Source organism: Phocoena sinus, chromosome X (genome assembly GCF_008692025.1).
Source record: "Phocoena sinus isolate mPhoSin1 chromosome X, mPhoSin1.pri, whole genome shotgun sequence".
Classification (NCBI taxonomy): domain Eukaryota; kingdom Metazoa; phylum Chordata; class Mammalia; order Artiodactyla; family Phocoenidae; genus Phocoena; species Phocoena sinus.
In genome coordinates, this window is record NC_045784.1 from 112,630,156 (window position 1) to 112,655,932 (window position 25,777).

Consider the following 25,777-nt stretch of genomic DNA (forward strand, 5'->3'; position numbering starts at 1 on the left):
GAGAGCAGGGGTACTGAGAAAGAGAACAAGTCCAAATTTGGGGTGTTTGGCTTAGGGAAAGGACATGAGAATCAGGCTCCTATGAAATAGGGATTGGCATGTTTTGCAATAAACTAAGTGTAAGTTCCAGTTACAACAAGATAGGTTTTAACTTAGTATGAGGAAAACCTTCTCAACAAATAGGGATGTCTGAAAATAAATGTATCTCTCTTATGAAAAGGAAAGGTCTCTGTCATGGGCTTCAGGGTCATGGAGGTGATTTTTTTCCCACAGTCGGGAAAAATGAGGTTTCCTCAGGGTTTTGTCCCTTATTGGGGTTATACCCTATTACATGAGGAAAAGCCCAGACTATAAAAGAAATGAATAGCCCACAGCCTATCAAAATAATTGACAGCTGTGACAAGCGTAAGTAATCATAATTCCTATTTTTTAACCTATCACACTATAGTGTTATGCAAATAGTTTCCTACCTCCTATCTTTTCGTGGTTCAGTAGGACTAACTTTTCCCCCAAATTTACTTACTAGGGCAACTCAATAGGCAGACCTCTTCTCCAACCATGTAGAAATTCCACCCCCCCCCCCACCCAGCCTTGGCTGGCTGCTGACTTGAAATCATTAACCTTTGGGAAATTAGAACCTATTTTCCACCCCATCCTCCAAGTCCTCTGTTTGTGAAAGGCATTAAGGATGTTACCAGCAAAGTGACCATCTAGGTGGCTCACGGGGCAGAAAGGCAACTTTCTGCCTTTTTACGATATTAAGGTTAGTTAGGCTATAAAAACCACTCCAAAATAATTTACTGTTTAAGTTGTATAATTTACTCTTTCTTAAAAAGTGGGAGAAAAAGCACAGTAAGTTAAAATCATTAGGAAAGATTTTAAATAGTTATCTTTAGAAAATTTTAGTGAACTAGAATAAATAGGTTCTCTCTTTTCCAGCTTATAACCTGGGCAATTCATTTTAAGGTCCCCTCATGACTATCCAAGATCATGGTTCCAGGATATTAGACAAATTGAGGGCTATAAGAATCATTTATCCCCAAACAGTCGACGAGTCCTGGCCTCTTCTTACCATGGCAGTGGCAGCTGAATGGTTCATCTGGTGATGAGCTGCCTTGAGTCTGGCTTGCAAGTGCGCAGGAGGATGAAAGTACTTGCATTTCTCCCGGGAGCATCGACCTTTGATATAATCCATGCAGATGGTCACGGTATTATCACTTGCCTCAATCATGGAAACATCAGTAGGGTGAGCATAGCGGCAATCGTTCTCACCACGGGTACAATTTCCACGCTGAAATTCACGGCAAACCTTAAAGAAAAAAAAATCACATTGATGCTTGGAAGGTGATTAGCTTTTATTTATTTTGCCAGTGAACGTATAAGAGCAACAGTATACATTCTTTTGTCATCTATTTAGGAAAAATTCTAAAAGCTGAAGGATAATGTCGAGCCATATTCACTATGAGATGTAAACCTAAACAAAATTTCTATTCCGAGGAAGAAAAACTCCAATCTTCCCAAAGGAAAAGTTTGTCTACTTTCCTTACATTGAAATGCAAGTATCGTTGAAAACCAGTTTTTAATCCTCCACTTGATACACAGCCTAAAGTGTAATTAGCTAAGTTTGCAAGAGGGGGTTATTTTGTTAAGCTCCAAGATGTGTCTTTATCACACAGCAATGTGCTTTCTTTTGTTTTTAAATTAATTTATTTATTTTTGGCTGCATTGGGTCTTCGTTGCTGCGCGGGGGCTTTCTCTAGTTGTGGCTAGCGGGGACCACTCTTCATTGCGGTGCGCGGGCTTCTCATTGCGGTGGCTTCTCGTTACGGAGCACGGGCTCTAGGTGCGCGGGCTTCAGTAGTTGTGGCACACAGGCTCAGCAGTTGTGGCTTGCGGGCTCTAGAGTGTAGGCTCAGTAGTTGTGGTGCACAGGCTTAGTTGCTCCGCAGCGCGTGGGATCTTCCTGGACCAGGGCTCGAACCGTGTCCCCTGCATTGGCAGGCAGATTCTTAACCACTGCGCCAACAGGGAAGTCCGGCAATGTGCTTTTTACAAGCAGACTTGTGGACCATGACTAAAGGACACGCACAGATTCCAGTTCAATACATGGCAAGGCATTTAAGGAGCTGCCAATGGAGCTGACTTTTTGATTATTCTAGCAAGTAGAGACTCATCAACGAATACAGTAATCCCACTCTGCAAAGCTGGAGCCTGGCTGAAAGGAGCATTCCCACCAGACTTTCTGCGCCATAGCAAAGGAGATGCACAGTCTGCAGCTGGGTGCACTAAGACATTGTTTGACCTACTATACAACCGTGCACTTCATAACAGGGTAAAATTGCAGTAATAAAATGTCTAACATTTCTCTGAAGTTATATTCCATAAGCTTAAAATTCAGATGTACTTATTTAAAGCATTGAAAACATTGGGCTCTAAGAATGTTTATGCATAAGGTTAATATCTACCCCATAGGGATTTATATATTTCTACACAAATACCTCCAGTTTATCTGAACGCATCGGTTTTGGACCAGGAGCTCCTGGCAGTGGGAGAGGCGGGTTTCCAGAAATCAGCACAGGTGCATTTGGTAAAAGTTCGGCAGGGACCAGGCCCATCCCAGGATGAGGTAAGTAGGGATTGAAAGCCATGGCAGGATTAGCTGCCAGGGATGGAGTCACAGGAAAAGAAGTCTGTATGATTAAAAGAGAAAAAAAGGTGTTAGAGGTCAATAGAATATTCCTATTATTACACAAGGAAGCATTCTTTCAAAAAGCTCAAGTCATATCAAAAGTTACCATTGTATTTTCTGCTTTATTTTTAGTCTCATACTAATTCCCATAAAGGAGGAGTTCCTTTTAAAACCACAAATCTCTTTGAGTAACAAATTTATTGGTAAGCTGATAAGCCAAGCCACATAATTTTAACAGTCATAAGTATATTAAATCCCACTGATGGAGTCTGTTCCAAATGTGTTTTCTCTAGCACTTCCATTTTTACCTAAAAACCATGTCACCAACGATATCAAATACGTGGGCAATCTGCCTTATCTCCTCACACAAGCATGGCCTTTGCACACAGACTTCAGGTTCTCCCCCTTCATCCCACCCTCTTCCTTCCCTTCCCCTTCCTCGCAGTACTGCTTGGCTCCAAAGCTGCTGGTCCTACCATGGTTCCCAACTGCCCTACCAAACACTTACTTGCTTCTTGGCCCTATCAATTAAGGAAGAAAGCAAGAAGGCAGGAAGAAAGGGGTAGATTTTGAAAAGTGAGAGCTGTAAGAGCTTCTTGCTGTCTATCTAAAATGAAATTAGTACGGTCATTTTTTTTTAGAGGTCTTATTTTACAAATGAATCTGACTTGCCTAGCCTTGTCTTTATCTGAGGGATCAGATGATGTGCACAGTTTAAAAGGGGGCCCTGAACATGCTACGAGAATCCCTATTAGGCAGGAAGAGATAACAGGATTATAAGGTACATACACTAGAGTATAACTGGTAAAGAAAAGTCTTGGAAATGCAAAGGAATCTTACTGGCTTTTCTATTTCTTTTTTATTAACAGGTTATTTTATTTGACTCAAATCTTATTGTAAACATCACAAAAAATGTTAATCTCCATAAATACTCAACCTTTATGGAGACAACAAAAAACTAATTTAGGCTAATTGAAAATAAATTCTGAACTGACAAATACATATAATGTATGGTAACACAGCATAGTTATAAACACTTCACTCTAGATGATACACAGTTTTGTTATCAATTCCCACTTAATCTAAATGGAAATTATTGAAAACTTTTAGTCAAATGTTTGGTTTTTCTTTTTTTTTGACATCTTTATTGGAGTATAATTGCTTTACATTGTTGTGTTAGTTTCTGCTGTATAACAAAGTGAATCAGCTGTACATATACATATATCCCCCTATCTCCTCCCTCTTGCGTCTCCCTCCCACCCTCCCTATCCCACCCCTCTAGAGTTTCATATATGTACTGCCTTTATTATCTGTAACCACATAATTTATCACTTTACTGTGCTGTTTTCCAGTTTGTTCCCTATGTGGGTGTCTTTTCTTCTCAATGTGGTCATAATTTCTTTGATAGTTCTCTTGTCTCCCCTATAGTACCCAATATATAGTGAATGACTGATATAATCAATAACGTAATTTAAAAATAATGTAAGCATTTTAATGAATGAATAACAAATCATGGTTAAATATAGTACATTTCTAATAGTGACTTTATAAGGTAGGTAGCGCATTGTCATGCAAATGGTGATGTCTCATGTATTACTAATAGCATTGTTCTTTCTTGCTTTCTTTTTATTTCTTTCACTAAAACAATAATCTGTTGCACTGCCAAGCTATGCCCACACCTTCTGCTAAATCACATTAATAGGAACAGCTCTAAATGCAGGTAGAATAGAAGTCTATTGAGTATGAAGTGAGGGGCGATCTATGTTCATGGCGCCACTCCCTAGTCGGACTTGAAACTTTCAATAGCACAGCCTTCTCCGTGAAACCCCTGTTATAAACAACATTCAGCTTGGAAGGAAGGACTTCCCCATTAGCACTCTACCTTAGATGAGTTTATCATTAGCTAACTGGCAAATCTGGAAGGGCAGAAAGAGCATGCCCCCTCCTCCCCAAACTGGCAAGACTCACCAGGGTTAAGCAGAGAAGGCATGGTGGCCAAGAGCTTTAAGAGGAAAGGGGTGACGTCAGGTGGCAGGAAAGATGATGGGGCAGTCAGGGAGGTGCTTTAAGGTTCGAGGACAAAAGCCAAGGGCTGACCCAGCCTAACTAGCGCTGTGATGTAACAGGGAATAGGGACATGTCATACTTCTCATGGAATGAAAACTATTGAATTAAAAGGAAAACTTGCAGGTGAGTGAATTTTCCAGATTAAAAAATCATTAATCACTAATAAATAACCGATCAATTAATAATATTTAAGAATAATGTACATGTAAGCAATGCTTCCTATTTATAATAGCTCTGAACGTCTGTATTTTTTCCTTCCTTTTTTTGGGGAAATTTCCTGGTTAACTTCTGCTTTCTTTAGAATATGTTTTAACCCTCTCACGTTTGTTATATGTTCCAATTGTATGAAAACAAGCTGAAAATGAAAAGTCTATATAAATAGTGCAAGGGACTTGCTGAAAAAGTTTAGGGTTTGTAAGGTTATACTGTGCCATGTTTAGGTTTTAAAGTTAGTATTGTAGATTTTATAACCATTTTCCTCTTTGGTATAAACTTCATTCTATAACTCTGTTTATTGAGAAGAAGCAGGTTTTTTTTATTCCCAACCCTCGGGCACAGGGAGGAACTCCTGAGTTTCTTATTTATTTTCAAATGGACATTTCTGTTTCTCACCACCACCTCTGCCCCAGGGTAACCACTCCATTTTCATGAATTTGAACATTCAAGGGCTTAGCTTTAGTTAACAGCCACCTGTTATATCAGGCAGCCTGCAAGTTCACACATTCAATTTTAATAAGCGACTTTAATCCTTCCTATACCTGTATTGCAGCCTTTGATGTCAGTTGAGCTAACATGAACCAATTAGTGGGGTAATCTTAATATTAAAGAAAAAGGTACCTAACAGGTTGAATCTGATTTCTATTTACAACCTGAATGGTCTGGGCACTTAAATATGTTTCAGATATTCACTCAAACCTAAATTATTTCCTAAATATTTGAAAATATGAGAAAACTTTCCCTCCTAGAACAGGGGTATGGATTTTCATCTTTCTCTGAGACTTATAAAACCAACAAGAATGATGGCGACAACTGACTATATGAATAAAACGATCACCTAGACAATTATTTACCCTCAATGTCTCTTGCAGTATTAGCTGCTAGGGTAGGAATTCCCGCGAGCTACCAGTTACTTGCACAGTACCTAGGAACTATCAGGGCCTTGGGAAATGCTTTCTAAAATTTGGTGAATTGCCTCTAGAACAGAGGCACCTAATCTTTTTCGAGTCCTGAACTTCTCTGAGAGTCTGACGAGAGCTGTAGACCCTGTCCACGGAAAAATTCATATGTGCATAAACTGCATGTGATCTCAAGAAGTTCAAGGACCTCATGAAACTCACCCCTGGTGTGGGGTTATGGACGACTTACTGTTTAAGAGCTTGTGTTCTAGGGTAACGGTTGGCAAACCACAGGTCCTGAACCAAATCCAGCCTGCCCTGTTTTTGTATGGCCAGAATGGTAAGAGTGGTTTCTACATTTTTATTTTATTTTTTTTTAAATTTTATTTGAATTATAGTTGATATACAATGTTGTGTTAGTTTCTGGTGTACAGCAAAGTGATTCAGTATATATATATATATATATATATATATATATATATACACACACACACACACACATATACTACTTTTTCATATTCTTTTCCATTATGGTTTATTATAGGATATTAAATATAGTTCCCTGTGCTATACAGTAGGACCTTGTTGTTTATGCATTCTATATGTATTAGTTTGCATCTGCTAGTCCCAAACTCCCAATTCAACCTCCCCACCCCTCCCCCCTGGCAACCACAAGTCTGTTCTCTATGTCTGTGAGTCTGTCTCTGTTTTGTAGATAAGTTCATTTGTGTCACATTTTAGATTCCACATATAAGTGATATCATATGGTATTTGTCTTTCTCTTTCTGACTTACTTTACTTAGTATGATAATCTCTAGGTCCATCCATGTTGCTGCAAATGGCATTAATTCATTCTTTTTTATGGCTGAGTAATATTCCATTGTATACATATACCACATCTTCTTTATCCATTCATCCACTGGTGGACATTTAGATTGTTTCCATGTCTTGGCTATTGTAAATAATGCTGCTATGAACATAGGGGTGCATGTATCTTTCCAAATTATAGTTTTGTCTGGATATATGCCCAGGAGTGGGATTGATGGATCATATAGCAACTCTATTTTGTAGTTTTTTGAGGAACCTCCATACTGTTCTCCATAGCGGTTGTACCAATTTACATTCCCACCAACAGTGTAGGAGGGTTCCCTTTTTTTCCACACCCTCTCCAGCATTTGTTATTCTCTACCTTTTTAAATGGTTGAAAAAAAGTACAAGATAAGGTAATATTTCATAACACATGAAAATTATATGCAATCTGTGTTTCAGTGTCCATAAATAACTTCCACTGCACTCACTCATAGACCTATATAACAAAAAGTGTGGATATCTGTTTTCTCTCTTGTTACAGAATTACCTACATAATATCCTCAACTTTGTTTCTTTCCCACAAATCCTCAAATACTTTTATTAGTCATTTAGAGAAAATTTTGCTGACCCTCATTCTAAAGGATTCCAAAAAATAAAGCACTCCATCAATTTCTGAAGTAAAGCACTAATTATATAAAAATCTATTGGTGTGAATTTAATACTTGTAGCAAGATTCCATAAGCTGAAGAAGTTAAACTTTAGAAACAGATACTAAAGCATTCACTAAAATGTTCTTTTACATAGTTAGTAAAATTCATGTTCTTAACTATTTGTTTATAAAACAATAACTACTCAGTGACTAAGAATGGGGAGATAGATGGACTCCTGTAAAGGTAAAATTTTAGGAGCCACCACATTTTGGCCTTAAAGGATTCTGAAGCACCTCTGAATAATAATACAACTCAGTGAAAAATGATGCCTCAAATAAATATGTCTAGTTCACATATACATCTTAGTAACACTGATTTATTACTTAAAATGAGTTATTCCTCAAGCTAGTATAAAGAAAAAAAATTAAATGTTATGCTAAATCCATCTCTGTATCTCCCCACAGCCTAGATCTATTTGTAGTTACTTGAATAATATCCAAGGTCAGTTACAATTATTGTTGGATGAATGCAAGACACTTAAGTCACTTAGGCTAATCCTGGCCTGAAGTCAACATCATAATTGAGGTCTCCTCTCTCTAAACTCCTGTCTAAAGGTGGACGACTAAACATTTTCTTTCATAGGATGGTAAACATTTGGTAACAATTTGTTGACTTGATTTTAATACCAGAAAAATAGCACTCTTAACTTTATCACTCATAAGACCTTAATTTCATTACTCATTTACAAGCATTTATACAGTACAAAATGAAGCCCCTTTCCCCAGTCACCATGCATATTTCTATCCTTAGATAATCCCAAAGCACAGTGAAATGTATCATTTTTGTTTCCATCAGACTTTACTAGCTGTTGACGAGGAGCACAACTGAATCGTTTTTGTTTCACAGTTTTTGCTTGGTCATCTCCACATTCTCTGAGCATTGTTCTAGGGGGACTGAAGTGGCCAAAAGGCACACTGCAGGAGGCCCACATAACCTCCAGACTAGTTAATTGGTCCCTCAATAATTGAGAGTGAACTTTATAAACAGATGCAAGCTGATAGTGGTGTTTATGTACTAATCACACTTGTTAATGAATAAGTCACTGTGGCCCAAGAGAGAGTGAAGAAAAACAAATACATTCAAGGGTCAAAGTGAATAGTTATCTTCACCTAGACCTGGCTTTTCTGACCTTATTAATCGTGGAAGTCTCCAAATAAGGGGAAGCATTGAAGGAAGACAGGTAGGGGAAGGGTCGATAGATTATTGTGCGTATAAAAGGTGTAAAGTATCACAAGAAAGAGGGAACAAGTCATGGTTTGGATCTGCCTGTAGGTGGTGGGAGAAGCTGCAGAGCAGGTCAGGAATTATAATCCACAGCTGATTCCTAGAGGTAAGGATCTGGCAGAAGGGTAAATGACTTCTTCCTCAGATGGGTGAGGGGATTTTAACTTTGCTCCTGAGACGTGAACAAGAACTGCCCTAAAAATTATTTGTTGGTGAATCACTATGTAATAACAGTGACAATTCAATTAACTTTAGTATACCACTAGGAAAGAAAAAATATTTAAAAAACCAAGCGGTTACCCAATTTTTACAACGGGTATGAAGAAAAGAAGGGTTTGGGGGGAGGGGGAAATGGCAAGAGCTGAGAAAAGCAAAGAACCCACAGGAAGCCTGGAGACTAGAGACATCTCGGTGCAAATCCAGGATAAATGGATGCAAAGGGTTATAATTATCAGAGGTTCAACAAAGCACCACCACCACCGCCACCAAAACAACAACACAAACTAAAACAAAACCTTGCATGGCTAATATAAAAATACTCTACGGAGGAAAAAAGAAAGCCCAAAGCTACAAAAATACGGAGGATCAGGTACAAAGCAGAAACGATGGGGATCACGAAAACATTAATCCACCATTTCACTACTGTTAGATCATATATTCCTAGAGGGTAGAGACTGTTTCTAATTCACCTTTTAATCCATCTCTTACTCTTATAAATGCCTGGCACAGAGTAGATGCTCAAGAAATATTTAGTGAATTGAGTCAAAAGGGATTCCTAAGCCATTGATTACTTTTAGGTTTACCAGTTAGAAAAATCCAAATCAAAAATCACCAAACAAAAGAAACACTCAGGGATCGAAAGTTAGTGGCAGAGAGATTGAAAAATCCATCAGTTTTGGTCTCTATCGGGGAAAACTTTAAGCAGAAGGCCACTCCCAAACGGTCTTTTGAAATGCTAAACAGTATTAGAAGCACAGGGTACTGTATAACACATACACATGCATGTGCACGTGCACGTACACACACCCACACACATGTATGCATGGCAGTTTTTAATTGGAGTGGCTAAATCATCAGTATCAAAAGGTATCCAATGAAGAGTCTGGGGAAAAAAACGGTTTAGTGATACTACAGACTGAAATATGCGACTTCTTATTACAAAATGTGTGGTCCCAGGGGACGATTGAATTGCTAATGTTTCTGATATGCACAGAATGGTTTAAGAGGGGAGACTAGGTGAAGAAGGTTTTCAAATAATATTTAGTACATCTATAAAGATTATTATGGCAGATTAGGATTATTTGGGGGAAAGATTATTATCAGGTGGGGAGGGCAACCACACTTTTTCACACTAGGTCTCCTGATGGCCCTCTCAGTGACAAACCACTGAACTCTACTGATCTGAGCAAGAGGATGGTGATAAGAAAAAAATATCATCCTCTCTGGGTGAGATTGCCAAGCATTGGCTTTGTTTCTCGTTGCTGTTGTGATTTTTTATCCTCCGTCAGGGAAAACGATTTTCACAGATCCTCCCAACTTCCTCGCCTTCACCTCACTGGTGATGAACGGCAAGCCATGCTGAGGTAGCTGCTGGAGCTTAGACTGTGACCGCAAGCAGGGAAGCTAACGGGCCCACATGGTCTCGTTAGCACCAGCCTCTCACCAACCGAGCTAACCAGATCCAGAGGAGGACACAAAATGGGCTGAGAGGAGATTACATTTTAATTTATCTCCTGGGAATATATGAGGGAGGCTAAAGGGAGAGTGTTGAGATTCCTCACTATCAAAGAAACTGCGTACTGTAAAGATATCATGTACAAATGCCCTCTGTTTGACAGCAAAAGTATAGCATCTTCATTTCACTTTAAAAAAAAACAGATTTCACATTGTATATTAAGCCGAGTGGGGCAAGGCAGCAAACCTCCAGCTGGTGTGATTTATTTTGCTTTACTCTAAAAGGAGCTTTAAGCTGTGTGACATGCACAGCCTCGGGAAAGGACCTGAATAACTACTCTACTTTGGACAAGTAATTGCAATCAGGAGTGAATCCAGGATCTGTGGGGCCCCAAGTTTAGGCCTTCAGAACAAAGGATACACAAATATCTTTGGCAGATTTTACAAACACACTGTAAACACATTGCTACGCCTCCTCCCGGGGCCCTGGCACGACACCACGCTAGTGAGGGGCACTGAGCCTTCACTAACCTCAAGGTAAGCCTACACCTGGGAACGATTTGTGGGACAAATACATAATATTAGGTCTCAGTTGCTACATCGAAAAGTAAAATCTTTTCTAATTTTTTAGAAAACTTAGTAAAATCTTGATAAAACTTTGGGCTTTTAGCATGGTATCACTCCAAACACTCCTGTGATATGATCTGCTCAACCTCGGTCAGTGTGGAATTTCACATGATAATGACAGTCATAATTATATTAAGAGCATATTAATCTTATAATTACATAACGCCCGTCGTCCACTGACTTGAACATTTTGCAAAAATCACTTTACAAGACACCGAACGTCACCACATTGAGATGAAAGACGTAAAGGCTGTCATTCATCGTTTCATGAGTAGGTAAACTGAGAGACTCACTGAAGAATCTTCATTAAAATTCACTGTAATTTCTGTATTGACCATGAGACTGGTAATCTGGAAAATGGATAGAATTTCCTTTTCCATTAAATCTACAAAATGTCTTGCTCACCTTTTTAATGATAATTTTTTAATAGAAGAGCCCTGACAACAGGGAGATAGCATATATACTTCAGTCAATCAAACTAGTTTATGTGAGCTAGAAAAACTATAACTCTGGATGAATATGCAAAATGTAGAATGTATCTTGGTGAGGGAAGGATATTATCCTTTCATCTTTAACTACAAAATCATTTAATATTTTCAAAAGTTAAAAAGTAAATACATATTTTGCAATTTTACTTCTATTCACTTAAATCTGTCCTGGTCCAAAGTTGCATAGAGTAATATAATATCTTAGAGGTCCTATTTAATTAAAGAAGAAAAACGTTCAAAACACGGGAGCCTAAAAATACTGAAATTATTCACTAATTAGTATATCTCCCTTCCTCTTATCTATTGCAACTTCCTATTTTTCCCCATTTGGTCCTGAAGTGTTACATCACCTTCATTCCTTACTATATTAATGTCAGACAGACATATAAGCTTGTTTCTGAGAAATATATTTGGTAAATAGAATTGTAAAAATGATGCAAAAAGGTGGGGAGGGTCCAGACGGACATGAGATGATTCTATCTGTGATAAAGAAAAAGACTGAAGTCCCGTGTTTATAGCCTCTGTGGTTTGGAACACCATGACTTGGCCACAGGAATGCGAGTCATGAAAAGCATACAGCAGACCAGAGGATTTGGCACACAGTGATGGATGATCCAGTAATCTCTGTATGAATCATCAGGTGAATACACCCGACTGGGTCAAGTTTACCTGCGTGTAAAGAACTGGTTCCATGTGAATCATCACATTCAGAGAAGCAAAAGGAATTTACTAGATATAGACAGGTCTAGATTATACAAAATGTCTGAGCCAAAAATATTTTTAATAGCCTTCTAACATCACATCCACCTTTTACATGCATATATTACATCCAGCAGTGAGAATCCTTCCTTGGAAATTTCTTTCTGTAATGAAGATTCCAAGTTGTGAAAAGACCTGAAATTTTGAAACATTAGCTTTGCTTGAGAGTTGGAATCCAATGTGTCTGCTTGCCCTAAAATTCTTCTCCAGTGCTCGTGTTTGCCTCTTAATTATGCCAAGGGGAGTTCTTAATTGTACAATCGTTTGCTGTGAACATCAGCAACTATCTCTCTTAAACTGCACTGAAAAATACTAGGGAGTCACACCCTTTGCCTCACTTGCTAAACTTCCTCAATAAAGCTAACAAGAGCTTTCTGAGGTGGAATTTTATACGTGCAAATGTCAATTTAGACCTGTTAGATACAGTGAACAAACTTGCCTGCTACAGCAAGCATTCTACCCGAATTGACTAGGTGTGGCTTTTATTCATTGTTCAGTCACACTGAACAGAATCTGTTCTCTAGCTACATTTAGGTTGACGTTCCCTTTATCTGGGGGCTTATAATAAGCAAAACAGACTCAATTTTCCAAAAGCAGATGTGCTCTTCTGTTATCCTAGAAACAGATCAAAGTGTGCTTTGTGGGAAGACCTGAGGTTCAAGGCAGTGATACCAAATGGGTCTTAATATGCAGCCAGACAAACAGCAGGACTGGAAATTTAAACAAAAGCTTGAATATTTTAGAGAAAAGAATCAGATGATCAGGGCGGGAGGGGGGTGCGGTTAGAAGGGATAGAGAGTTGTTTGGGGAGAGTAGGTACCAAGGAAATGAAGTAAAATTATACGTTGCTTCCATAGTAAAATCAAGATCCATAATAAAGAACAGTTCTTTCAAGTCAGACTGGTAAATGTCACTTAAAATTGCTCACACTAGCTCAATTACAACATGCCCACAAGGCAGCTTTCTAGACCACAAAAGAAGATCATATCAAACATCTCGAGGTTAGCTTTTTGTACACATAGTAACTACAGAAATCAATCTTTTATCAGTTTATCACATCACAACAGCTACTGTTAAATAATCTACAAGGTGGAAAAGCAATTTCCAATTGTTCCCTGGGGTCTTCTAAGCAATGTCGTGTGTCTTGTGATATGCTATAAAATAAATTGTATTCCTGTGAGTCGTATCAGTCATATTCTGCAGCCTGAAATTACCCTCATTGAAGAAAAAAGGGAAATGTATTCTGTTATAGAAAGCATGGAGGATCAAATTAGAAAGCACAAGAGGCTGAAAAACTCAATGAATCTCTCACTGGACTCTAAAAAGCCACTCCCTAATCAATAATGCATGAAGGGTTGAGACCTGGCATGGAGATACTTGACTGGAGGCTGAAGGGAAGATGAATAGTCTGCCCTCTGTCTTTACCCCTATTTTACCCCAGGCCCTTGCTCTATGATTCCCTGAAATAGGGTAGTTGACTGATGTCCCTTGACCTATGAAAAAATGTATGCTCCAGCTGTATAGGAAATGCTGGGCTCAGGTGTGTGATAAAATCTGGCTCCTATTCTTTGCTCAGTCTGAAATTGGGACATCCCACAAGAGGCCAAGAGTAGTAATGGTGGGTTAAAGGCTCCCTTGCTTTATTCCCCATCTACTCACATTTTCTGGACTCACCAAGCATATCCATTTCTCTGTGGCTTTGTTCATACTATTCTCAGTATCTAGAACACTTTCTCTTCCTTATCCCTTCAGGAGTAAGGACAAACTGAAATACTTCAGTGTTTGAAAGCTAAGGACAGAGTTTGAAGGAGTTCAACCATGTAAAGTATTACTAAAGATCAAAGGGGAACTCCAGGGAGCTCACTGGTGACCTTCTGGGAACGAATTTATCAATGTAATTAATCAGCACTGAATTCCAAGGCAAATGTTTCTGGCAAATGAATAGCGTAAAACATGAAATCTATTTATGCTACTTAAAATTTTCTAGACATTCTGGAAAGAGTGTCATGGTACAAAATTTTAGTGACTTGTCAATGCCTCAAGCACCTGTTTTTTGCATTACCTATAAAGATGTACCAATTAAGGAGTGCCCTATCTATACAGATGTCCTTGAGTTCTGAGAAACAACTTTCTAATGAGATACACTTTGCTGAGAGCAGATTGACCTATTCCCACATTTTTGTTGCATCTAAATACTATATACATCTTTCAGTTTTCAGTGTGTTCATTATATAGTCACCAATGAAGTGGGTTACAAAAAAGAAAACATAAGCCTTTCAAATTAGTATCCGGATAATGGTTAAAAGGAAATAGGCCAGCTGGAATTAGAATGAGACACCATGGAACTAAATTTGAGACCTGGAAGAACTCAGTAGACAGGGACAGTTTTCAATTCCCCCTTAAAACTCTAAGACCAAACTACAACTTTATATTTTAAGGTATCAGGACAAGATGAATTCTCCGTAGGACAAAATTACTTTTTAGGTGATCCATTTTAACTCACTGATCCACACAAATACTAGACATTGGTCTAGAATGACGCCAAAATATTATTAATTTCAGCAAAGGGAAACTGTGGCTAGATTAAGTTAAAACCCCCATCAACTACCTGGCCAGTATTCCTCAAGACTGTCAAGGTCATGGGAAACAGGGAAAGACTGAGAAATGGTCACAGACCAGAGGAGAGAGGGGAGACAGGATTCAAATAAATGCACTGTGGTATCCTGGATTGGACACTGGAACAGAAAGGGTGCACTAATGGAAAATCTGGTGAAGTCTGAATAAAGTCTGGAGTTCAGTTAATAGTAATGTGTAAATGTCAGTTCCTTAGTTTTGACAAATATACCATGGAAACATAAGATATTAACAGTGGGGGAAACCAGGTGAGGGGTAATATGGGAACTCTCTGTACTATGTTTGCAACTTTTCTTTAAATCTGAAATTATTTTAAAATAAAAAGTCTATTAAAAAGTCACAACAAAACTACCATCAAAGAGCAAGGAAATTTGTTTGAATTAATATGCTAAAATTAAAAGGGTTATATGTAATAATAATCAAACCTCTTCCTCCTCTTAAAATGGCCCTGCTCCTTTATTAATATTCTTCTATAAACTACATTCATGGTTCCTGCAACCCAGGTTTTAAATCCAACGCACCTGATTGCTCCCTTCATGTGCACAGCAGCTTTGTAGTGTCAATTACCTATCAGCCTGCATCCTCAATCCTTTGGTGACTAACTTCCCAAAGGCCCTGCAAGGTTATTCCAATGTAGATATATATCCTTAAAAAATAAAAGACATACATATGCAATTTTGAAAAAGCAGCACTGTGACTTACAAGTGATGGCATTTGACCATTTTGGAGCATAAACTGCATCTGCTGGGCGAACATGGCTGCAGCAGTCTTTTGTTGAATCAGATTGTTCCGTCCATTAATTTCCAGCTGCGTTTTTAAATGCGGAGGAGGGTGAAGGTACTTGCAGTTCTCTCTAGCACACCGACCCTGAAAATGAAGGATTAGATGAATTTGCATGAATATTTCTAAAACTCTGGTGTGGTAAGAAAAGTTTATTAATCTCTTAGCATATGTGATGTACTTATGTATATGTCATAAGTACTTTACTTGAATGAATGCATTCAGTCTTCATACAAGGCCCCTAAGACTGATACTCTCATAATCTTCATCTTCCAGGTGAGGAAACTGAGACTGAGAGAAGCTTGCACAGCTAACATGTGACAAAACCAGAACTAAAACCCAGTTAGTCTGATTCCAGAACTTATTCTCTTAGCCACTTTGCTCTGCTCTACTTTGATACGCATCAACTTATGTTTAAAATATAAAACATTAGAAATAGTGTATCATCATAACATTACAGATTTATATAAAAGTTTCCCAACATGAGACATCATGCATGTTAAATATGATTTAGGGTGTGGATCTACACATACAATCAGGAAAACTGAGGGAAAATGTTACATATATACACATAAATGTATCTTAAAACTTTTAGATCCATTATTCTGGACAATTTTGGCTCTAAAGTTTTTTCCTGAATCCATACAATGTGAGAAACATCCTGAAATCCACTGATATTTTGTTAATCAAAGAATAAATCTCTACCTTGGGGCTATGCTGTTCTGTAGATTCCAGAGGCACTGGCCCTGGATCACTTGGATAATTGAGACCAAAGTGTACTTGGGAGTGTCCGGTATTCGAATGTTTTATGGATGGTTTAAGCACTTCCAGACAGGATCATATGTCAGTCCTGTGGAACCAAACATGCGTTTGGTATTACCTAAATGCTGATATGGCTGATAATTATGGTGTTGACTATGTGGTAGCAAAGGATGTCACTGAACAGGTATTTATCACATTCTCAAATGTGACCTGTTGTGTTTGTTTAACTCTCAACTCTCGAGCACTGGGCAAAGCAGCTAATGATTCTCTCATTTGGATTACTAGGTCTGCCATAATCCTTTTAAGATAAGCACAACTGCAAGCCATTCTTTTTCCCACAGTTGCTAAGATCCTTCATAGTGCGTGAGCTTACTGGAGGGAGGGGTGGGAAAAAAAGGCAACTTTTTTTTGAACCCAAGAGCGCAAGTTGCTAGGCCACCCGAATTCCCAGGAGAAAGTCAGTTAGTTCATCAAGTGTTTTCAACACATGCTACGAGTTTTCCCTATTTATGATGCCTTAACGGATTATGTAATCACTTCTCCATATTTAGTTATCTTGTTATCCAAGCATTCCTATAATTTCACTGAGAATCAAGGTGTGTCCTTCAAAATTTTAGAGAGTTACCTATAAAGCAAAACCAGATGCACTGCAAGTGCTCTTTTAAATATCAGATCAGTGGGACGAGGTGGCTCTTTTATTTTACCTCCCCTGCCAGGAAGCTGAGTATAACTTAAAACATAGCTTGAGAAGTCAAGGAAGCCACTATTGTTTTCCGTCAGGCTTGTCCTGTTGTTTCTCCAATTTGATCAAATTTTTAATCAAATTATTTATAAAATCAAATAATACCTTAGTTTCAATGTGCTTTTATATTTCTCTGGAAATCCTGGAAAAGGAAGAATTTCTTGGTAGTAAGAGTTGAGGGTGGTATGAACCCAGTCTTCCTGAACTCATTAAGTAGCCTAGGAAACAGCTACATAATTTTAGTACATATAAGGACTATAAGGAAATCCTTATATGCGCTAAAAATTGCGGTAATGGAGGGTTCCCCCCAGTAATGTCCCCCCTAAGAGAAAACATAAGCTTCTTTTGTTTGTTTGTTTTTTGCGTTACGCGGGCCTCTCACTGTTGTGGCCTCTCCCGTTGCGGATCACAGGCTCCGGACGCACAGGCTCGGCGGCCATGGCTCACGGGCCCAGCCGCTCCGCGGCACGTGGGATGTTCCCGGACCAGGGCACGAACCCGTGTCCCCTGCATCGGCAGGCGCACTCTCAACCACTGTGCCACCAGGGAAGCCCCATAAGCTTCTTTTTACACCTACTACAACCTGCATCAAAGCAAAGATAGTCACAAGGATTTTAGTTCCCAGATTCTCCACCCTCCACCCAGTATAACTGGGATTATCTGGCTCAGAATTAACAGCTCAGGGGAAGTAGTGACACTTGGTGGCTTCCAGAGCCAAGCATGGTAGTTTATACTTCCGGGGTTTCTCTTTTCCTGCCACACCCTAACATTAAAGATTTCCCCAAGGTACAGTCCTAAATCCTCTGCTCTCCTCCTTAATCTCTTTCCCCTGGAGAAATGAAGTGCTGGTAAAATTTCATCTCTCACTGCAATTGCTCAGATCTTAAATCTCTATCTCTACCTCTGACCCCTCTTCTGAATTTCAGGTCTTTTTATCACTAACTGCAGCTGCATTTGGAAATCCTGCCCCCTAACCAGGTCTAAGCAACTTAGTCTTGACCTTCCTTCTCCTTAGACTATCTTTCCTCTTGCTGCCTACTAGCATTGGGACAGTTGCATAGCAGCCCTGAAAAAAGAAACCAGGCACCTGCTGAGCAGGATTGCCTTAGGATCACAAACCCACCTTGATAGCTTTCCCAGACAAGTGGCAAACACAACCATAAACATTTAAACAGAACACAATTTGTAACCCACTCCCTGCGCCCCCAAAATTAGATGAGGACTCTCTCTTACATTCAGGAATTCCAAACAATAGATCAGTTAAAAAAAAAAAAGGAAAAGGAATACCTTAGGATTTTTGCCATTTGTTACAGTTTAGAGTCTTAACGTCATTTACACTGAATGTCATCAGAGAGGAGAGGAGAATGGAAGGGAGTGAGAGAACATGGTGTATTTGGCACATTTCCTGCCAATCTACAGATAAAGAATTGCTACCTGCCTTTGTGCTGTTATGTTACTGTCCTTTATATACAATAACTTTTCTTAAGCTTTTTCTTGGGAAACTAATGACATTTTTACAAATCAAAAATGGTACACAGAAATAGAAAAAAAATTACACTTTAAAAATTACATCAAGTTAGGCTATAAAACTAAAGTATGGAATATGAGGCAGCATAAGATTTTAAAAAACGTATTCATCTTAGTTATGAGATTTTACTTGATTTATAAAGCATTCTCTTTTGAATGACAGAATCCATAATTTAATTCTATAACAATGCAAATGTACAGAAACACTACCTTACCAGAGACTGCTTCTTATGTTAAAGAAAGCTTATAAAGAAAAAACAACAACCTGCATTTTCTATCCAAACAATAGATGAGAACAAATAATTTAACATCAATGTTATCTGTGGAACACAATATTTCAAAAGAAAGCCAAGCCCCTCAAGTTTTTTCAAAACGACTTTAGGACTCAGGATAATATATTTATATGCACAACACTTGGTGATAACAAATCTCCCCTGTATTAATTCTTCAAGATGCCCAAACTTAATCATAGGCCAAAATACTTTCATTGGAGTTGGGGAGAGGGTGGCAAACTTTGCTCTTGACGTTTGCTAACATTTGATTTTAGTCCTTGGAGGGGATTAAGGCTTTGATAAGCATGTATGAATGGGATGGGGTGGAGGCTGAGGAGGGATCTGCCCAGCACAGTATGTAATCACTTATTGTTTTTGTCCTTTGGAAAACCAGAGACTATGGAGTAGAAAGGTTCCAATGTTTTCCTGAGGCCAGCTAAGCACTCTTGAATGGGCCACAAGACTCCCTATCACATCAGGTCTATAACAGCCCAGAAACCATCTTGCGCTGAAAAAAATCACCCATTGTGTTTCCCAAGCCAAGTCAATGTTGTCCAAGCCCTCCTTCTAGACCCACAGGTTCAGAGTTGCCATGTGCTCAGTGCAAAGTAGGACACCATGTCATAAACGACTCTAAATGTTGTACCTGTGAAAATTGCCATCCACTGGTAGAGCTGGCTCTATCCTAAAAACAGCAGCTAAGGCTGGTCAAGACGTGTAAACCTCTCTCCCTCCCCTCCACAGACACACAAAATTAAAGCATTGAAGAGATTAGAGTGCAAGCTGATTTAGGCTTGCCTCAATTTCACTCCTTTTCCATTTCCTTTGGCCTCATTGGGTTTTTCACTGTGATACGGAGTCAAGAAAATAGCAAGGTGATTCAATGGGAAAGTGATTCTCTGCTGAAATAAGCACTAGTATATCTAGCTTCCCGCTCCCCTTTCCCATCTACTCTCTTTGAAAAAGCACCCGAAAAGCAGCAGGGGAATAAATGACCAATGAAATTTCTGAAGTACATCAAAAAGTTGATGACAGACAAAGGAAAAAGTTGCAGAGCATTCATAAAACCTCCCAAATTCAATCTATTTCCTTTTTCCTACCTTCAGGCTTTTCACAAATGAGCACAAAGAGTACTTGAGTGAAAGAGAAAAGTAGCATTTTAGAGATTCAAATCCCACCCAAGTCTTGGGAGTTATGAGAGTGAGAGTCTGTCAGAGACAAGGCTTCCCGGGCACTTGGTGGTAGAAAACCCCTGTGAAGTGTACTTTTTTATGTTCATGAGAGGAAGCTGTACCATCCATCAGAATAAGAAAAGGACCCCAGGAAGCTGAAAATTACCCTTTGTCAATCACCAGTATATTAACAGGAACAGCTGTTTGCAGAATGACTTGCTTCTTCAAATACATTAGGAATTATGGGGGGAAAAAAGCTCTCAAATACAGTGGTAACTGGATTACTTTTTCAAAGACATCTCACTGCTCTGCTAGACTATCAAGAGTTAAAAGTTAAATGTTAAATAAAGGCAATGAAGAGATGATTTGATTTCTATGAAAAAAATTATTTCATTTTAATGATAATGCGTTAAATGAAAAATCCTCTTGATTATGCTGCCCCACTGAAACGTACTTACATATGCATAGACATGGCTTCTCAGAGGAAGTAACAGTAATTTTAGAATTACAAATGATACGTAGTAGGTTGCCTGGTTCCTACAACCATCACGGACCTATTAAGGGCTAGGAACAATCTGAAATGGCTAAAAGTGAGGCAACATGAACATAAACTGAGTATTAGCCAGATATCAGTATAGTGAAGGCAAACTTCCCACTTTCTTCCTCTTAGAGTTCTGTTTTTATAAAAATGGATATCCTCCAGTATTGTACCATCTATGAATATTGACATATACGCACGCACAAAAAGCATCCTTAAAGTCTTGCATACAACTTTTCATTGAAATTTGGGATGCAGACAAAAAATCCTTTTAAAAAAGTCTTTATTAGACCATTTCCTGAGTTTATTGAAGGCAAAATGAATGAGCCAGCCAAGCACTCCCCCACTGCAGTCAGCACTATATCTCTGCTGCACTCTGCCTTCCTTTTGTTACATTTTATTGAAGTAGAGTTGATTTACACTGTCATGTTAATTTCTGCTGTACAGCAAAGTGACTCAGTTATACATATGTATACATTCTTTTTCATACTCTTTTCCATTACGGTTTACCACAGGATATTGAATATAGTGCCCTGTGCTGTACAGCAGGACCTCGTTGTTTATCCATCCTACATATAGTTTGCATCTGCTAATCCCAAACTCATGAACTCTGCTTTCTTGACATCCCATATACACATATACAGGGCAATGACTTCGGTGCAAACCAGACACCGAGTCTGAATAGGTAAGAAGCTGGAAGGAGGGCAGAAGAATTTTCTCGCCTATCTGCCTCAAGAAATCTTACAAGTGGTGACCTCCAAAAGATGAAGGGAGGAGTAGGCTCAACAATCACACCATTGTTCTCTGCAGCAGCCTGCTAAGATAACCTGATTACCAGAATCGGAACATTTAGGGCTGAACCGGATTTTAAGGAACATCTGTGCACTTTTATCTTACAGAGAAAGTGAAGGCCAAATTGATGAGACGGCTTGTCCTAATTAACAAGCAGCTCAGTAAGGACAGAAGCCAAGTTTGCAGACTCTCACTACCCAATATGGATTTTCACTTCAAATGACTCTTTCTCTGTAAAGATCTTCCTGAACCCCTCTCCCCACCCCACCCCCACTTCCCTCTCCCTCTCCCTCGTTTGTGTCTCCAGCCGCATCTTGCACTCCCTTTTATCATAGCACTTATCACTGTGTACATTGATACATTGTTTGCATGCCTATCTCCCCATTCCACCTTGAGTTTGTCTAAAGGCAGGACTATATCTTACTCATCTTTGAACCTCCAGGTCTGTTTCTGTGCCTGGTGAATAGTGACCACGCCATAAAAGTTTTCTGAATGAATGAATAAACTTTGTGAGAATAATTTTATAGGGCATCACACTAAGTCGGCCTTAGAGGCCTAATTGCTTCTCTTGCCATTTCCTTTCCTAAGTTCGTTCTTCTTCCTCCAAGAAGAGAACAGGAGGCAACATATGACTGAGGCTGTTCCTGGTTTTCTGTTGCAAATGAACCGTTATTCTATTCAGGTCCAGAAAATAGCTACTTCGTAACAATTTTTTTTCTACGAATATATACCCTGGGGTGTGTGTGATCATCATGGCTGAAAAATCCTGGTAATTCAGTATAACTGAATCAGAAATGTTAGGAACCCATGAGGCACAGACACAAACCCTGGTCTCATTCCCAGGGGTCTGTGGTCACAAGAACCCCCAGGATATAGGGGCCCACAGAGCAGAATAAAGGAATCTGCAGCAGATTCACATTTAATCAGCACCTGGGCCTGCCCAAGGGGAGCACTGCATTTCTAGGGTCAGCTTAGAATAAACTGCCTTCTTCAACTGCTCCATCCCCACCCTGCATTTCTCTAACCAGCTGCAAGTCAAATTCCCTGAAGCCACTGAGACAAAGGTGGAATACAAGGCTTCAGGATAATCACATGGAGTGGAGGCTTCTTGTGCATCTCTATTGCATATGCTGACTTCTTACAAGAAAAATGTTCCCGCTGTGCTTTAAGACCCATGTTCAGCTGCATTCACATTAAACATTTATTTTCAAATAATCATTAGCTTGAAAAATTTTTGAAGAACAAATAACACCAAAAATCATAGTTGCGGCCATAGTGAAACCAAGCCTGCCTCCCCAATACCCCAGATCTGCTTCCTGCCCACCCCCCAATTTTTCCCCTCTGGTCTAATCAAATACCTTCAACTGCTTGAGAAAAATATTAACTGGATATCTGTTCAATAATATGCTCCTCAGGAATGTATGATCTCTGTTTACAAAACAGCCAACCAGAATCAAATTAAAACCCAAAGACAACTGAAGCACACTGGTGCCGAGTTACCGAAAGTCAGAAGGCGTTTCCGATGCTAAGGATTCACGGACGCTGTCTTTAAAGTAGCTGATGGCTGCCAATGTAAAATGTCATTAAAATACAGAGAAAAAGGAAAGAAAAAAAGAATGACATTGAATGTTACTCCAAGAAAACAAATACACAAAATCATGCAACTTCAAGAAGCTACTTACTACATAGGCTTTGTTACAAAACAACATAAAGGGGTCTCTCCCTTGGCCCTTAGGCAGTCAAATCTCTGGCTCTCAGGGTTCTCGCGGCTTCCTTCTCCGGACACCCCATCCAGTCACTAACCACAGCGATTTGGAACCAGGACAAAAAGGATGCCGGCTGCTTGCACCCTTTCTTCCCAGCTAGGGCTTCTGCCTGGGATCCTATCTAGGGTTGCCAGATTTATCAAATGAAAACACAGGACTCCCAATCAAATTTGAATTTCAAATGAACAAGGACTAATTTTTTAGGATAAGCATGCCCCATACAAAAATATTATACGGCAACCCTCTCCCTATCTATTCTCCACCCTTGTGAGTTGAGCTAAATAAAGTCAAATCCTCAAAAACCCATTTTCATCCCGTTACCTTAAAGTCATAAGCAGCCCCCTCTATGGAATCAGCCCAGGCTCTACTAGGCCTTCAGTTGCCCAGAGCAAAGCAGAAGGCACTCTCAGCCCCAGCTTACCTGACCAGCTGCAAGGAATTTAAGGAAGTTGACTGTTGGAGAAAGCAATTTTTTATTCCCTGGCTCCTCCCACCAAAAGCTTCGCACGTCTCCCTACCCAGTCAGCCAGTCCACTTTCCCAACCACCGTGGCGCAACTGTATATTCAAATGACTTTGATGCCTGCCTGCCGGAGCTCCTCCTTTAAACTGGGATGGGGGAGGGTGTGGTGAGTGACCACCATGCCGGAACTCCTGACTCTAAATTCATATACATTTTTGAACATATGAATTATTACAGGAAGATGAGGCTTTTATGTTTTTAAGGTTTTTGTTAGTGGGGGGAGGGAGAGGAGGACAGGTTAACCTTAATTTCTTCAGTCCTGTCGGTGGTATACTTAAATTCAAGCAAAAGTCATCCATTAAAGCCCAGGAAAACATCTGCTTAAGTATTATGTTTCCACATGCACACATAAGATCGATGCAGATACATATTCAAAACCTGCAAAAAATGGCATGAATAGCCATTATTTGCATAGATGTCTTTTTCAGTCAACCCTTGATTACTCATATTAAAAGAGAGGGAGATGTAGAGGGGCATGGTTAATTCTAATGAACAAAATAATATATTCAGCAAAAATGGCAATCCATAACAGCCCCACATGACAGAACAGGTATATCACAAAAGTGGCAATGGTGAACATTTAGGAATCAGTTACTAGACACAATCCTGAATTTATTTTTTATTAAGATTGCAGTCTCCTTTGTTGGAATTATCAAAGAGTCAGAATTAGTAAGGTCAGAGAGAATGAAATTGTACTTCACTGGGGAAGCTTATATGTTATAGACAACATGTCATGGAAACATTAAAGCTGGAAAGGCTCTTAGAGATCCTTCAGTCTGTGTACCACAGACCACTATTCCCAAGAGAGGAGCCTCAGAAACTGAGCTTCCTGGTGAAATACTTGTAAGGAATGGTACTCTCTATTCCCCTCTTGGAGATTAACATTCCACCGGAGCATACTAAAGGTTCCCTCTCACATGTCCTAGAGTAAAGAAACCTGCTGACTTGTTAACTGAAACACAGTTCAATCGCAGAAACCATGCCTCTTCTTTTTTTTCCATAAAATACCTTTTAACATATCTCGTTAGAGAATCGTTATGAAAATACTGATTTAATTCAACTCCCTCCTACTAAAGCTCAAAGCAAGCCCCATGGCATACAGTGAACTCCAAGGAACTGGATCGTCCGTTGAAATGACATTGAACACTCCTGCCCATACTCGATCTCTGCACAGCTAACAAGATGTAGATTTTTCCTATGATGGCTACAAAGAAAGATCCCACAGTCAGCTTCCCAGCGCTCCTTGCCAAAGTTGTAAGTTCTGCCAGAGCTTTCCAAATGGCTGCCGGGGCTTTCTTCTTTTTGTTTGAATGCTTCAGTCAGGTAACTTCTGAAATCACAACTTCAAGCCTTCTCTGTCTAACTGGCTTTCCTACACTGTGACTTCTATCCCTTGAAACCATGCCAGTTACCTTAGGTTTTCCATGACTTAAGGGTCTCAAGTGAGTTTTAACGGCACTAAAACTTGGGAAGTAGGAATGTATTTGGCAATCCCTCCAATTCCTAAGGGTCTTAGTTGTGCACTAAACAAACCTTGCGGTTTCCACCTGGCAAAGTTAAATTTCCTGTCTCTAAGCAAAAAGAAAATTTCAAAGAAGAATTAAATGTAGACAAATATCTTGCAAACTTAAGGGGAGTAAAAGGTGAGAAAGGCACTGATTATTGTTCAGATGTAAACAATTTATCTTTGCAACGCTCAGTATGCTGCTAAGAATAAATTAAATAATTACATCTCTAGAGCCAGCCATGTACCCCTCCACCCAGAGGTTATATAAAGGGCAGATACAGTTATTGATTTACCTCTGCATTTTTGAAATTAGAGGCACAGAGATAAAAATCAGTCCTTTTCTTTTCTTTTTTTTTTGCCAGACATAAGTTTTCTTTCAGATAAAGAAATTTAAAAGCATGATACCAAGTGGTTGTTTACAGGGTCTTGCTAAATTCATAAGTAGAAATCATGTTTCAAACGCCGGAGCCAAATGTATCCACTTTAAAATACGCATTTTTCTCACAATCCTACCCAACTACCAAACTAATACCAAATATGCAATTTCCAAGCAGAAAGGTTTACTTGGTGACATGGACTGCATTAAAATGCTTTGAGGCA

The 25,777-nt window shown here is 39.2% G+C and overlaps 1 protein-coding gene across 8 annotated transcripts in view; it reads right to left on the bottom strand.

The window, feature by feature from the left end:
- MBNL3 (muscleblind like splicing regulator 3) overlaps positions 1–25,777 on the bottom strand; it is a 128,506-nt gene that overhangs the window by 16,714 nt on the left and 86,015 nt on the right. For all 8 annotated transcript variants that reach the window (XM_032620144.1, XM_032620143.1, XM_032620139.1 and 5 more), the window contains 3 exons: positions 15,500–15,664; positions 2,499–2,690; positions 1,073–1,309 (listed from right to left, as the gene is read on the bottom strand). In XM_032620144.1, the coding sequence (XP_032476035.1) occupies positions 1,073–1,309; positions 2,499–2,690; positions 15,500–15,664 (594 nt within the window). The remainder of the gene's footprint in view (positions 1–1,072; positions 1,310–2,498; positions 2,691–15,499; positions 15,665–25,777) is intronic.